General features: G+C 39.8%; 1 protein-coding gene across 1 annotated transcript in view; it reads left to right on the forward strand.

Moving 5' to 3' along the window:
* LOC124735543 (ionotropic receptor 93a) overlaps positions 1-17,361 on the forward strand; it is a 295,666-nt gene that overhangs the window by 155,001 nt on the left and 123,304 nt on the right. Inside the window, exons 6-7 of the mRNA XM_047248570.1 lie at positions 3,831-3,980; positions 5,525-5,692. Coding sequence (XP_047104526.1) covers positions 3,831-3,980; positions 5,525-5,692 — 318 coding nt within the window. The remainder of the gene's footprint in view (positions 1-3,830; positions 3,981-5,524; positions 5,693-17,361) is intronic.

Raw genomic sequence — 17,361 nt, forward strand, 5'->3', positions numbered from 1 at the left:
ATTACTTAAAATGACAGATAAAAAGTACCTGTTAAGCAATAAATTCTGTACTGTGAAGGATTGACATAAATAAATAAAACTGATAATAAAACATGCAGTACTTCACATAGCACTTTCACACTATGTTCCTCGCTTCCTTTTCTTTATTTTATTTTATTTATTTATTTACTTATTTTTCTATTATAGAAAACATTATGCTCAAAGCTATACAGTGTATAATATTAACACCCTTTCCTCTTTCTGAGCTCAAAATCTTGCTCATTGTTGGGGGTTGTTCATTGAGTTTTTGAGTTGCAGAACACAGAATGATGTTTGGACATCAACGCTATGGTTCTGAAGTCAGCTTATAGCATGTGTAGAATTACATTATGAAACAATGTGTGTATAATGTGTATGTAGTGACTGTGAGTGAGAAATGAATCGACAGTGTAGCACTTGTCTTTTAAACTGTTAATTAACTTCTTTGTAAACAGTGTTATACACTAGGGATAAACAGAATGATGTTTTAAACAGACAGACCTTGTATTTGGAAGGCTTCAGTCTCCATCTAGCCATTCTGATGTTCCATGGCTTCCCTAAATCACTTCAGGCAAATGCTGGGCTGGTTCCTAATGTGAGCTATCTATCCCATCCTTGTGAAACTAGACCTATAAGTATATATGAATTACAATATTTTTGTTATTCTTGAATTCTAGTACTAAAACATGCCCAGTATCCTTATAAATGTGGTCTATGGATGAGTACAAATACGATGACTACTGCTGCTACTACAGGGTGATTGATCACTAACACAACCGTTTTCGTGGTGTGTGACCAGCTAGTGGGATCGGCTGTTGTGCCTGCAGTGCAGGTAACAGGAAGTCGACAATAACTGTAGCCCAGTCTGTTGCATAAGTTATTTTTAATATACTTAACATAAACACTTAAAAATAAAAGTAAGTTGCTCATGTTTATTAAGCAAGGCGATGCTGGAACTACCTCCCTTCATTGTTCAGCATTCCTCACACCTGCTCAGCATGTTTTTCATTACAGAGTGCTGTTTCCTCTTAGAAACATCATCGATTTCTGGACAAATGTTAGTTTTAAGTTCATCTAAAGTGTGTGAATTTGATTTGTACACTTTCTCTTTTAATGCTCCCTCAGAGATAAAAATTGTAGGGGGTTAAATTGCAGGAAGCCATATGTTGTCAGTGATAGCTCTTAGCTTGAAACACATTAGGAATTTCCTTGTAATGAGAAGTTGGTTGTGTGTGCAATCACAGAGTTCTGCTGAAAGGTCATGAAAGCACATTCTCTCTCAGTTAATTGGCCAAAAAAAAAAAAAATAAAATAAAATAAAATAAAAAGGCTGCAAAATGTTTTTCACGTTACTCTTGCTGTTAATTGTTAAAATAGTGCCTAATATTCTGTCACCGCTAACAGCACACCACACTCCTATTGTTTGATCATGCAGAGGTGCCTCATGTCATATTAGGCTTTTCATAATTCCAGTAATGGTTATTTTGTGAATTAACATATCCACTTAGGGGCACCATGATTTGTCCAAAAACAAAGTTTGGTGAGTGTCAATTTTTCTCTTATGCACACTATTCAAAATACATTCACAAAACAGCAACCTTTTTGCAGCATCACCCAGTTTAAGTCCTTGCACTGCAGGTGTTTTATAAGGCTGTAACTTCAGTAACTTTGTGGCCATTTGAAGAGAGCTACAGGAAATTTTCATTTGCTGAGAAAGACATCAAACTGATTTTCCAGGAGACCTTTCCAGAGTTTACCCATGGCTATTGAGAGTTTCTTCTGTGAGTACTGTATATGGCTGTCTGTGTTTCCTTTCAAGAACACTTCCCATTTCATGAAAAATTATTTATCAATTGATGAATCATACTCTGATTAGGAACATGAACATCAAAAAATTCCTCTTGAAATAAACTCCTTACAGCCTACACTGATCGTGTACACACATATGATGATATGAATCATACAAGAATATTCTTTTGTGAATGGAATACATGTATTTAGCCATTTCACTTGAAACACTTTCACTCAATACACTGTATTCAAATTGCCTACCAACATTAGATACCTTCACAACAATTCTACACAAACAAAGGCGTCACAGCAGAGGCGAAATATGCTCCCTGCTAGCACTGCTTCTGGATGGCAGCTGGCATAATAAAAAGATGCCCACCAGGTTGCTGCATTAAGGATTGATCACCCTCTATTCATTAAAATGCATACACCTAGATATGACTTCATAGTTATGTATCAGTGCAGATGATAATGAACAGTATATAGCAGTGTGCTTATTGTTAAAACAGTATACAGATTCAGTATCTAACTGCTGATTCTAGTTTGTTGCATATTCCTCAACTCATTCCAAATCTGTGCAGATTTTCATTTTTTGATGAGATCCACAGAACACAATTGGTGATTGTGAGAGCCTACACAAATATTTTTGGTGGCAACTTCTCTTTGATAATTTATGCCACAGTTTATGATGCAACATTGAAAATAGCTCCTTATAATGACCATGTACGGAAGTGAAGTATGGACGATAAATAGTTTAGACAAGAAGAGAATAGAAGCTTTTGAAATGTGGTGCTACAGAAGAATGCTCAAGATTAGATGGGTAGGTCATATAACTAATGAGGAGGTACTGAATAGAATTGGGGAGAAGAGGAAATTATGGCACAACTTGACTAGAAGAAGGGATAGCTTGGTAGGACACATTCTGAGGCATCAAGGGCTCACCAATTTATTATTGGAGGGAAGCATGGAAGGTAAAAATCATAGAGGGAGACCAAGAGATGAATGCAATAAGCAGATTCAGGAGGATGTAGGTTGCAGTGGTTACTTGGAGATTGAAGAGGCATGTCAGAATAGAGTAGCATGGAGAGCTGCATCAAACCAGTCTCTGGACTGAAGATCACAACAACAACAATAAGATCTATGCAGAATGTGAAAGAAAGTCCTTGAAACTTAGTATATAGCCTTTAACATATGTTTCTAACAATACCCCATCAACAAACAGGCAATTTCACTTCACTTTTTGTTCATAACATTTTTATATAGTGGGCATTGACTCATAGTGTTATAATAGGAACTCTTGAAGATTCCCATCGAAAGTTTAAAAGAAAGCAATTTCACTTACATCAACAGCAGACTATATTGTAACGGTGCTCTAAAACAGTATAAAATTATTGCTTGTTGATTTTTTATGCTTTTGAAATTATGAATGCAATTTTTATAACCAAACAACCATCAAATGTATTTTTATTTGTTGAATTGATGGTAGAATGCTGATGCAAGATGATGGACAAATATTTCTGTACCTATATGGAAATTATTGCACAATGAATATTTTTAAATAAATTTCAATAAGGAATAAGCATTGAGAATGAGACATAGATGTTGGCAATTGGTCATAAAATAACAATAATTATTATTATCATGTAACTAAAACTAAAAGGAATCAAATTTGTATTTTTATGTTTTGTGCATGTGTGTGTGCATGTGTGTGTGTGTGTGTGTGTGTGTGTGTGATCTTTTGTTTTGTTGTTTTTGGTTTTTAATGTTATAATGCTGAATAGATCTCACATTTGATGAAAAGCTCTGAGGTCTCCAGCAGGATGTAAGTGTTGAAAATCAGTCACATTTTGGTGAGTACCATACTCATCATTTTATTGACTTTGCCATACGATGATGAGTATGAAACTCATCAAAACATGTGATATTTAACACTGTCAACCAGCTGAAAACTTTAGAGATTTTCATAAGCAGTATACACTGGGGAAGGCTACATTCACACATATTTTGTATTTGTTTAACAGGCTAAAGAGCAAAGATTAATGACACCATATTACCAGTGGCTGCTCATTGTGCCAGATGTTATGAATCCCTATGGTTTTATTGACCTGTTGAGGGATGGCAGCAATGTTGCCTTTATCTGTAACACTTCAATCAAGAAGAGAGATTGTTTGGTAAGCAAAACTTTTAATTTTAATTTCAATCCAGATGTCATAGGGATGTTAATCTTTTTTTACAACAGTGGAAAATTTCAGCCAGGCAGGTAAAATATGCATATGTGTCCTTAAATGGCAAGATAACAGAGCACAATCTTCTTCTTGTGACAGATTGCTGGGGTCTACAAGGGGACAAAGTCTGCAAATTAATTGATGACTCTGAATACATTAAGGCGACAATTTGATTTTATAAAAAATTGGGATTGACAATATCTCTTGCTTTGAAATGAAAGCTTAATTGATGCACATATTTCCCAGTTTTATTTAGCATAACAAAAGCTGGAAATGGTGTAGCTTTACCAAAAGCTGGAACTACTATCAATTTTGAACATGTGTAACTGGCTGTGGTTGTTGTCACTGATCCTACAGTAACTGCATCATGATCTTTGATTTCTCTTACTAGTAGCCCCACTGCCACTGTCATGGATCCTGCTGTTTTTCACACTTCCTTGTAAACAGTAGATCCGCAGTGTGACCCAGTGGTGGCAGTCGTGGTCATGGGCCCATGCATTATGTGTAATAGCATGCTACCAAATGGATCCATTTTGAAATCATTGGATACTATGGGCAGTCCCAACTGCTACACAATGGAGAAGCATTCAGTTTAAGAAAGAAAGTGGTACACTTACTTCCCTACCTTTCTGGCACTGTATCACAACACAAAAAGTGCTCATTTTCTTGGTATGCTGATTGTTGAACATATTTGGGTTTTTATTGATTAGCAGCTCTCTTGTGTCACTCGTCAGTTAATGAATTCATTTGAACTTTGGACCCAGGAAGAAGCTGCATAGGTTGACATTCTTCAGTATCACATTTAGAATTTGTTACGTTTAGGTAAAAACATGTAGAGGCTGTTGGTTCAGTAGATAGCAGCATCACCACCTACCATTTAGCATTCAGTGTTTTTTATTGCTTTCTACATTTGTTTGTTAGATCACCCATCCTCTAAAATTCATTTGTTCTGATTATTCCTTCATGAAGTTGCAATTTTCACAGGCATAATGTGCACACAACTTATATACAGGATGAACTGGAATTCCACAGACAAACTTTTAGAGGCAGTAGTTTGGATGCAAACAAGAAAGAACTGTCTAGTAAATGGTGGCTTTAAAATGCATACCAGTACCAAATGAGCTAAGAGCTCTTTTTTTCTCTGATACTATGAACCAAATCTCTTCTACTGTAAGCTTCTTGCATTTTATATTTTTGGAGGATATAATGTGGGGCAAAGTGAGAAAAAGATGTCTACCAAACATGGGCTCTAAAATGAATACCTCAAGAGCTATGAGCACTTGTTCAGTAGACAAGATGTGTTTCATAATAGAAAGTGATGAACAAATGCTCATACTCTTAATGCATGCATTTCAGTGTCCAGGTTAACTAGACTTTTTTTCTGGTTTTGGTTCATGCTACCATCTCTGCAAGTTTATCAGTGGAGTTCTGGTCCACCTTGCATATGTTTTAACTAGATTACTAATGTTTGAATGTGCACTGATGTCTAGGAAGGCATTTATTGTCACATATCAGAAGTGGCTCACAGTTTTGTAGCTGCCCTGTCCCACACTATACAGCAGGAGAAGAACATTTCACAACAAGTGTCTGAAGATGAATGGGATATTCTACAGCCATCAAAAAGGGAACACCATGATGCCATTCTTGCAGCTCTTATTGTGAGTATTTCACATCATATAAAAATATATTCTGTTATTTCAGAAGTTAGTTTTGATGATAAGGAGTAATCCCTAACCAGAGATCTGAGACTGTTTTACCTCCATTATTCATTTAACCATACAGTAGAGCTTCTCGCCCTCTGGAATAATTAAGGACGTAGTTTCCCCTTGCTTTCAGCTGTTTACAGTAGCAGCACACCAAGGTCATTTCGGTTGATGTTGCAAGGTCATATCAGTCAATCAACCAGGCTGAAATCACTTAGATAATAGTTAATACCAATGTGAACATTAATAAAGTAGTGAATGGGATGATACATAACTGTAATTTGTCTGTAATGAGTGGATACAATATGAAATATGGGTATTGAATCTCATGTTGACCCGAAATGGTCACAGAACTGATATAATAAGAATGTATCATTCCATTCTTCAACATTACAGAAGGAATTAACTGATAAAATTGAAAAACATGGTGACATAATTTTTCATAGTAGCCACCACCTTGAAATTGATAGAAGGCAAGCATACTAAAAGTATGAAATGCAAGGCTTTGATATCATGTGTATGTGTTACCACATTTACCTGACTATAAGATGAGATATTTTCCCAAAGTCATCATTTGAAAAACTCTGGGTCATTTTACATTCACAGATTAAACTATTGCTGCTGAATACAATGCCTTTATGGCATGGAATAGGTTAATACAGGGTTTGACTCAAGGGCTTCACATACAAGTGACCCCTTTTAATAACCTTATGAGTGATGGATCACAGTAGTGGATCACCAGGTTGTGCAATTTGTCTAGAGAGTGCACATGTGGGTATCTCACAGATCGCAGTGATCAGTCTCTGATTGCTTAAAATTCTTATGCAATCTGATGAATCACATGCAATGTTTGGCAATGTGGCTGCCTGTCTGTGACTTGTTTGTGTATTTTTGTTTAGTTTTGCATTTCTCACTTTGAGTAAATGATCCGTTGCCCATGTGTGGATCCCTCCATGTTTGCAGATAATTTTCAACATCTTCTGTAGCAGCACATCTCAAAGGCTTTCTCACAGTCATTGTCTCACTACCATACAATGCTGTGCTCCAAACATAGATTCTCAGAAATTTCTTCCTCAAATTAAGATCTAAGTTTAACACTAGCAGACTTCTCTTGGCCAGGCGTGCCTCTTCCACTGATGTTAGTCTGCTTTTTACATCACCCATCCATCATATGTTATTTCACTGCATAGGTATCAAAAGTCCTGAACTTCATCTACTTCATGATCTCCAGTGGTAATGTTAAGTTTCTTGCTGTTCTCCTTTCTGATACTTCTCATTACTTTCTTCTTTCTTAAATTTATTCTCAATCCATATGCTGTACTCATTAGACTCTTTTTTTTTTTTTTTTTTTTTTTTTTTTTTTTTTTTTTTTTTTTCCACACACATGTGGCAAGGGCCTTATCGACCATACGCCTGCTCTATGAGCCTCTTCCACTTCTGCCTGTCCAGTGTGCTGTTTGTCCAGTTGCTGTTGCTGTTCATCCTAGTTGTGTCCTCCTGAATGTTATGCTACCATCTGATTCTGGGTCTCCCTCTTCCTCTCATTCCGTCTATTGTTCTGCTGAATTCCATTCTAGGTAGTCTATTCTCTGTCATTCTTGCTATATGGTCTGCCCAATTCAACCTTCTCCTCTTGAGCACTTCGACGATGTTACGGTGTTTGTACAGCCCTCTTAATTCTTCATTTCTTCTTATTCTCCATTCCATGTTATTTTCATTGTGTACAGGTCCAAAAATTTTCCTTAGTACTTTTCTTTTGAATATTAACAGTTTTTCTTCATCTTTCTTTCTAAATATTAATGTTTCACATCCATGTAACATCACTGGTATAATGTTTGATTGATATAAACGGATTTTGAAGTGACTGCTAAGTGATCTTTTTCTTAGAATTTTGATGAAACTAAAAAGTGTCTTGCTTGCTTTTGATAAACGGGCATCTATTTGTATCTGTTCTGTTGTTATTACTAAAAAGACTTCCTAGGTACTTGAAGTGGTCAACAGTCTTGAAATTGAATCCATCTAAAGTCGGAGTCATCATTTCTGGTTTTCTTACTTATGGGCAGGTATTCTGTCTTTTCTTCATTAACATGTAACCCTGTTTTCTCAGTAATTTTGTAGTAATTTTTCATCATTCTGATTAATTCTCTTTTGGAACTACTTATTAGTGCTACATCATCTGCATAGGCAAGTCTTGTAATGTTCACATCCTGTAGCTGGATCCCTTGTGGACTGGTTTTAGAAAATTCTCTGTCGATCTTCTCTAGGACAAGGTTAAATAAAACAGGTGAAACGGCATCCCCTTGTCTCAGTCCAGTGTACACCTTAAAATCTTCAGTTTCTCCTACCGGTGTCTTTATGCGACATAAAGTTTCATCTATACACATTTTAACTAATATGATTAATTTTGAAGGCATTTTAAATTCCTTCATCATATTTAGGAGTGTCTGTCAGTGTATGCTATCATAGGCCTTTTTAAAATCTACGAATAATATGTGGACATCTACAATGAATTCTCACACCTTCTCAGTTACTTGTCTTAGGGTGAATAAGTGATCTAATGTGGATCTGTTTCTGCAGAAACCACATTGTTAGTCCCCAATCAGTTCTTCTGTTATTGGTATCATCCTGTTTAATAGGCAGCTCGATAAGATTCTGTAGGTGACATCCAGTAAGGCAATTCCTCTGTAGTTATCACAAACAAGTGGATCATTCTTCTTAAATATGGGGCACACAATTGCAGTTTTCCAATCTGCAGGAATGGTTTCTGCCTCCCAAATTGTTTCTATTAACGCCTGTATTTCTAATTCCAGTTTTGGGCCCCCATTCTTTAATAACTCGGTGTATATCTTATCCTCACCACAAGCCTTGTTATTCTTTAATTTCTTTATTGCTTGCTGTATTTCATTTGCTGATGGGGTAGTAACTGTATCAGCTGTATCAATTGTATCAGGTTCTTCCAGTTTAAAGTAAGAGTGCGGGTCATTGCATTTTTTTGTATGTCACATTTGTTGGTCAATATTTTCCCATACTGATCCTTTATAAACTGTTTCCTTTTATTGAATTTACCAAAGGATTTTTTTAATATTTTGATACATCTGCCTTGTCCTGTGATGTTGAAAGTCATCCTCTGCTTCTCTGATCATATTGTTATAGTATTTCCTTTTCTCTTGTCTTAGGGTTCTTTGCATTTCTTGTCGGAGTTTTTAGTATCTTTCCTTCAATGTCATATTGTCCCTTCCTTTAATCCTTGCATTCCTAGCATTTCTTCTTTCCAGCACTTTTTCATGACACTTCGTGTTAAATCAAATTTTATTAGGTGGTTTTCTTTCACCTATGATTTTGGAAGCTGCTTCTTGAATACAGCCCTTCAGGTGTCTCCATCTGCTTTCAACATGCTGTGGTTCTGCATTGGTCAATCTCGGTTTTGTTAGATTGCTTTCAATTTCTTTTGTAAAATTTTCTTTTATATCTACTTTCACCAGGTTTCCTATGTTATATCTTGTAATTTCTTCTCTATTTCTATTTACTTTCCTTTTGAGTTTCACTTTCATTTTTGATATGATTAACATGTGGTCTGTGTCACAATCCACTCCCCTAAAGGTTCTGACACCTTTAATACTGTTTTGGAATCATTTCTGGATAGCTACATGATCTACTTGGTTGACTACCTTTCCATCTGGTGATATCCATGTTCCTAAATGAATGCGTTTATGTTGTAATTTTGTGCTGCTTATCATGAGACCATTTGACATTGCAAAGTTTATAAGTCAAACCCCATTATCTGAACTTTCCTCATGTAAGCTAAAATTGCCAATGGTTGATTTGTAGATTTCTTCCTTTCCTACTTTGGCATTAAAATCTCCTAACACTATTTTCACATTGTGCCTACTTAATAAGCTGTAGGTTTGTTCCAGTTGGCTGTAGAATTCTTCTTCGTGTTGTCATCCTTATCTGCTGTGGGTGTGTGTACATTTAGAAATGTAATGTCTAACCACTGCGTCTGAATAGTTATATATGATATACGGTTATTAGCATGTTTGAACTCCCTTACTGAGTCCTCTATTGATTTATGAATGTAGAAACCGGTTCCAAATTCATGGCGCTGACCACAGGCTCCATACATTATTGTCCCGTCTGCTATTTTCAGTGAGCCTGTTCCCTGCCATCTTACTTCTTGGAGAGCTACCAGTTGCACTCTCTATTTTCTTAATTTGTTTGGTAGTATTTGGGCAGTTCCAGGACGATACAGGCTTCTAATATTCCATGATCCAAAAGAGAATTCCTTGTAGCTTTGCCAGTTTTTGTTCCAGTAAATCCTGTCCTGTTTCCAAGGCTAGTGTTGAGTATCCTGACCATTTCATATTTTTACATGAGTGGATTGGTAGCCCTCTGCACAACCACCAACCTGGAGGACCAGGAGTCTTGATTTTGGGGTACTCTACCCCTAGGAGGGTTGCCTTCACTGTGGCTGAGCGAGCCTCTCCTGCCTGTTTTGGTCCACCCTGGGTATTTTATTTCCCCAGTACCCCCTATATCTAGAGAGCATTCCCCTATCCGCCACCTGGGGTGGCACCCGATGGGGGACTAGCAGACCCCACACTCATTAGACTGTTCATTAAATTTAGTATATCCTGCATTCCTTCTTCATTTTCCCTGAGGATAGCAATGCCTTCAGCAGATCTTATAGTTGATATCCTTTCATCCTGGGTTTTGGTCCATCTCATGAACCTTTCTTTTATTTTGCTCATTGCTTCTTTGAAGTATAGACTGAACAGTAGAGGTGAAAGACAGCATCCGTGTCTTACTCCCTTTTTAATCTAAGTACTTTGTTTTTGTTCTTCCAGTCTTATTGTTCCCTCTTGGTTCTTGTACATATTGTATATTACCCACCTTTCCCTATAGCCTACCCCTAGTTTTCCAAGAATTTTGAACATCTTTTACATTGTAGAACGCTTTTTCCAAGTCAACAAATCCTATGAACATGTCTTGATTTTTCTTCAGTCTTGCTTCCATTATCAACCACAACATCAAAACTGCCTCTCTGGTGCCTTCCTTCACCTTTCCCAAAGCTACACTGGTCATCATCTAACAGATTCTCAATTGTCTTTTCCATTCTTCTGTATACTATTGTCATCAGCAACTTGGATGCATAAGCTGTTAAGCTGATTGTGTGTTAGTTCTCATACTTATCAGCTCTTGCTATCTTTGGAATGGTGTGAATGATGTTTTCTCCAAAGCCTGATGGTATATCACCAGTCTCACACATTCTGGACACTGTGAATAGTTGTCTTGTTGCCACTCCCTCCAATGATTTTAAGAATTCTGATGGAATGTTCTCTACCCCTTCTGCCTGTTTTGACCTTAAGTCTTTCAAAGTTCTTTTAAATTCTGATTCTAATACTGGAATCCCTATCTTTTCCTGATGACTCCTGTTTCCTCCTCTATCATGTTGACTCCTGTTTCCTCTTCTATCATGTCATCAGACAAGTCTTCCCATTGTTTTGACTTTTCTATACACTGAATCCATTCTTCTGATAATCATTTGTTTTTCGATTTCTTCACTTTTTTCATGCAGCCATTTGGGCCTTAACTTCCCTGCACTCCCTATTTATTTTATTCATAAGTGACCCATATTTCTGTATTCCTGAATTTCCCTGAACATTTTTGTACTTCCTTCTTCCATAATTCAGCTGAAGCATTTCATCTGTTCTTCATGGTTCCTCACAGTTGTCCTCCTTGTACCTACAGCACAGGTGGAGCAATCCATAAAACCACATCCTCTGTAATCCCAGCAATGCCAGCTGGTAATCATATGGAAAATAGCAACCTAGCAATTATGGGCCCATGCCACACCACAGCTGGCTCATCAGTGGTCTGTGTACTCCTGCGCACTCAGTCTAGTTAAAAGTGCATGCCCCACCACAGATTGGATGCAAAATCAGGGTGCAGTCTCATGAAGTGTTTGGACTCACCACTTGTAACCACAGACATACACAGACTTGAAGTGACAGTGTTGTATGGTTGTGATAGGGAATTAGTGTACAATTCCATCTGACAATGTTTGTACTCCCTTGCTTCTGGTCAAATGTCTCATGCCTCTGATGAGGGGGTCTCTGTGCATTTCTTTTCTCCTCTTGTTCTGTACAAACAGTGTTGGGCATCATCAATTTATTCCTTTGTTTTTGTCTTTGTTTCTTCTCTCCCTTTCGCCATGACAGATCTCCAAGCTGAGGAACCTGTGTTGCTCCAAGACCTTTTTTAAGTATAAATTGATGCAATTCTCTCAATTGATGGTGAAGTTCACATTGCTGTTGGATGACTGGCAGTTACTGCAGCAGGGCATCACCCAGGCTGATGACAGTGGCAGCTGACACAGATTGACCCCGCCATTTCACAAGTTTGATGCTGCAATGGAAGAATGGGACAATTACAAATGGCACCTGTTTCAACAACACTTTGCAGCCCACAACATTTTAAGTGATGTTCAATGCTCTTCTTTCTTCTCTTGGGTTGGTGTTGATGTCTTGCATATCTGCATACAGCTGTTTCCTCTTACTCAGCCAGTATCAGTTCCTTTCTCAGACATCATTGATGCTCTTGATAAGTATTTCAACTCTCAGATGTTTGTCACCTCTGCTCATTGTAAGTTTTTTCGCACAAATTGCTGACTTCCCAATCATACTGGCAATGGCTCATGAAGTTCTGTGGTATGACCTGCATGTGTAAATGTGCCTATCCTTGTGGTAATCATATGTTGACACTTTATCTTACAGAACACTATTGTTCAAAATATTACTGATTCCCGACTTTGTGTGGAGGTCTTCAAGCTCTCAGACTCTTCTGCTGAGGATGTCATTTGTATAATCAAGGCATAAGAATTATTCCACTGAGTTGTAGAAGTCGCTCCCCATGGTTGCTGACCTTGACACTCTTCAGTCCTCTCCACACAGGCCTTCCATTTCTGCTGGGTACTGTAAATGACCCACATCATGTCCGCAGCAATGCCATACCACTGGCAAGTTTCAGTCCTGCCCTCAGTGCTATATTTCTCATCACAGGGAAGGCTGTAGTTTTCATCAGGTCAAATGTTTGTTTTGCAAGAAGGTTGCCCACATTCAAGAAGTTTGCTCCAAGAAAATGTGTGGGCACTCTGTCACTATGTCCATTTACAGCTTGGAGGCAATGCACGTCAGTTAGGTCAGCGGCAATGAATCTGAGTTCTTGCACCAGTCACTTTCTGATGAGTCATTTCTGGTTCAAACCTGTTATAGTGTTTCCACTGCACCAGGATTGGTTCCAGTTGTTAGTCATTCCCAGTGTCCCTCCTTGCGTAAAGAGGAACCAAAAAATTTGTTCATTCAGTTGCTCATCTGGAATCAGGTTGTACAGTTCCAACTGGATACTGGGGCTTCTGTAACTTTGATTAATGGAGGTATATTTGAGGAGCTCAGTTCTCCATGCTCTGACACAGGCCCTCATTGCACACAATGGAGATAGCACTGTTGTCCTAGGAACCTGTTCTTTGCCAATGCAATAGCGATCTACCTCTTAAGACAGTTCTGGCCACAGTGCTCCACTCCTATGACAGTTCTAGAATATTTTCCTTAACACCTTTGACATTTATGGTTTTCAGATTTCATATAATGAGGCACTGATGAACTCTTACAACAGTGTCCTGAAGCTCTGTGGCAAATTTAACCAGCTTTTTGGGGACCCTCTGGGTAGGGATAAAGATTTTTTCACTCACATTATCTTGAAGGATGTGGCCTAGTCAAGGTTCATTAAAGCTCGGGAAGACGATTGCAGTGAAGTTGCATCATATGCAGGACTTGGCGGTCATTACACCCATTTCTGTTAGTCAATGAGCAACCCCCCCTCATCATTGTCAGGAAACCCAACAGCCACCTTAACCTGTGTACTGACTTTAAATCCACTATTAATCCACAGTCTGTAATGGATTCCCACTGTCACCCTCACTCTGAGCAGCTAATAGACTGATTACAAGGAGACGTGTTCTTTTCCAAGATCGATCTCTGGGATGCTTACTTGAAACTCCTGTTGGATGATGAGACAGAGTCCTTCCTCATTTTCAACACTCACACTGGGCTGTTCCAATATCAGTAACTTCTCTTTGGCAGTGCTTCTGACCTGGCCATCTTCCAATAATTTCTGCAACAACCGACACTGAAAGTACCCTCTTGCACCAATTATCTGGATGACATTGTCGTTTCTGGCAGGACTCCAGAGGAGCATCTCTGGAACCTGGAGTGCCTCTTCCAGACAATTACTGATGTGAGTTTTTCAGTACTCAAATCAAATATCTCAGCCACATTATTGACATACAGGGTGTTCGCCCTTCTGCCAGACACTTGGAGGCTATCCAGGAGGAGTGCCTCTTCCAGACAATTACTGATGTGAGTTTTTCAGTACTCAAATCAAATATCTCAGCCACATTATTGACATACAGGGTGTTCGCCCTTCTGCCAGACACTTGGAGGCTATCCAGGAGTTCTCTTTCCCAAAGAATCTCTCTGTGCTTTGGGCTGTTCTTGCCAAATCTCATATTATCTCCACTTGATACCTAATGCTGTTCAGATTGCAGCACCCTTATGTGCACTCCAGCAGAAGAATGTTCCTTTAATCTGGTCATCTGAGCAGGAGAACACTTTCCACGCTTTAAAAACAGTTTTGCTTAGCGACAGATTCCTTGTTCACTTTGGTCCTGCTAAACCAGTGATCCTCATGGTAGATGTCTGCTGTTACAGCATAGGGGCAGTGCTGTCCCACAAAGTCAACACCACAAACTGCCCAATTGTGTTTGCATCAAAACTATTTAACAAAATTCAGCTCAACTGCAATCAACTTGAAAAGGAGGCCTTGGCAATTATCTACGACATTTCCAAATTTTGTTGTTACCTGTATGGATGGAAATTCTGTCTGCTGGCAGATCACAAGCTCCTCACCATTTTGTTTCACTCAGCAAAGCCTGTACCCATCTCGATGGCACAAAAACTTCAGTGTTGGGTGTTTATCTTGATAAAATATAATTATGAGATTCTCTGTCTCTCCACTGCCCACCACGCCACTGCAAATACCTTGTTGCATCTCTCTGTAGCTTCAGATGCAGTATTTGATTCTTCAGAGGAGGTGTGTTTTCACATTGACCAGATTGAGGAAACTGTGGTGGCTTCATTCCGACTGACCACTGTCAGCTCACTGCAGCCACAGGACAAGATGCTATCCTCTGGCTCCTCTGCCAGTTTGTCCAGTCCAGCTGGCCAGAGACTTATGTGTTCCTTTACTGAGTCACTGTGGTGTTGTTTTTTCCAGTGTGATGCATTTTCTATCTGACAAGGGGTTGTCATTTTACACACACCAAATGAGCAGATTTGTGTACTAATGCTGGCATCTCTACAACAGTGTGTGTTGGGCTAGCTTCACAAGGATCACTGGGGTATTGTTTATACAAAGCAGTTGGCCGATCAGCACTGTAAATTGTTGGGTACTGAATGCATGATCACGAGTTTCAAGGATTGTGCTGAGAACTTGCCTGCTCCTCCCCATCAGTTTTTCGATTGGCCCTGACTGGATGGCTCCTAACAACAGATTCACATTGATTTTGTTGGACTACCTTGGCGTTTGAAATGGCTTATAATAGTGGATGCCTTTTCCAAATTTCCTTTTCTGGTCCCTCTGACTTTCACAATGTCGGACAGCATTATCTGAGCCTTGGCAACCATTTTCTGCCCAGAAGGATTGCCTGCCATCCTTATACCAGATGATCACCCACAATTCACCTCCACTCAATTTACATCCTTTTGCAAGGCAAATGGCATCATTCATTTCTGCTCAGCACCTTTTTCACCACACTCCAACAGGAAAGCAGAGAGATTTCTGTGAACTTTCAAGGCTCAAATGACAAAGCTATGGCAATCCCACCCCTAGGAAAATGCTCTGCTCCTGTTCCTTTCCTCCCACTCTATGATGCCTCAGGGAGATAGGGAGATAAGCCTCCTGCTGAACTTCTACATGGCAGACCTCACCAGACCACTCTGCATCTCCTCCATCCTCCACACTGCCCCCCCCCCCCGCCCCCCCCCCCCCATGATAAGGTGTACTTTTGGGTTTTTCACAGGGGTCATTCATGGGCACCTGGGATTGTTGTCTGCTCTGCGCGTAGGAGGGAATGGAGCACCATCAGCACAGGCATCAAAATCAGCTATGTCCCTGTGCTACTCCCAACCCTTCTGCTGGCTCCTTGGTTACAGAGCAGACATGGACAGGTGCCACCTCTCCTGGTGGTTTCCAGCAATGAATGTCATGCCACCTGCAGGTCTTCAGCATCGGGCCCATTGCCGTTGCCGCCATCCCTGCCTTGGAGAGTGCACCATCTCCAATGCAGGCTCTGCTCCTACCACTGCTGTCATCTCCATCCCTGCTGCTGCAGCCCTTGGTGGTGCTGGTGCCTCTTCTGATATTTCTGCAGGTGGTACCACTGCCAGTTCAGTTGCCAGCCTCACCTTCACATCCTATGCCTGATTTGCTGAAGCCTTCATCCTCAACATCATCTCCAGAGATGCCTATGGACCTGGACTCCTGTCTGCCACAGCAGAAGCCCCCTCAGCTGGGTGCGCATCTGGCTCATGCCACTTGTGAGTCTTCCTTCAAGTTCCCTGGAGGCCCATGCAGTGGGAACAGGCCTGTGGAATCCATGCCTGGCCTGCCCACAGCACCCTGCCTCCAGCCCAGATCTTCTCCCCATTGGTGCCGTGGCCATGCACACTACACCAGCACAGGGGAGGGGGGGGGAGGGGGAGGGTGAGAGAGGAGAAGTACAATATCCAGTATCATCAATGATCACACTGTGGCTCACAGTGTTTCACGGCCAGGAATCAGATGGCATTCAGCTCACGGCCGCTTAACAGCGCACACACAGTGACCCATAAGCCTCTTCCATGGTAACCCCAGCAATGGCAGCTGACGTATATATGGAAAATAGCAATCTACTGATTACAGACCAAACACACCATCGTGGGCTCACCGGTGGTCTGTGTGCACCTGTGCACCCAGACTAGTTAAAACGTGCATGCCCCTTCATGGACAGGGTACAAAGTCAGACTGCAGTCTTGTGAAATGTTTGGACTCAGTGCTTGTAGTTATAGATGTATACAGACTTGAAGTGACAGTGTTGTATGATTGTGATAGTCACTCAGTGTATAATTCCATCTGACAGTGTTTGTATTCAGACCTTATGTGAACTTAAGTTGAGAGATTAAACTTGTTTTTCCAATCACACCTCCAGATTCTGACTATTCTCTTAAACTTCAGCCTACTCTTCATCATTACTATCTTGTAATCTGAGTCTATATCTGCTCCAGGCCTAACAGCTCAGTACCTGATTTCAGAGTCTCTCCCTTATCATGATATAATCTAACTGAAATCTTCCCATATCTCCCAGTCATTTCCAAGTATACCTTCCCCTCTTGTGACTCTTGAACATAGTATTTGCAATTACTAACTGATATTTATTTTAGAACTCAAATGGCCTTTCTCCCCTTTCGTTTCTGCTAACAAGCCCGTATTATCCCGTAACCTTGCTGGTCCTATGCGGCCAGTAAGAGAAC

The sequence above is a fragment of the Schistocerca piceifrons genome, chromosome 1 (assembly GCF_021461385.2).
Source record: "Schistocerca piceifrons isolate TAMUIC-IGC-003096 chromosome 1, iqSchPice1.1, whole genome shotgun sequence".
NCBI classification, from domain to species: Eukaryota; Metazoa; Arthropoda; class Insecta; order Orthoptera; family Acrididae; genus Schistocerca; species Schistocerca piceifrons.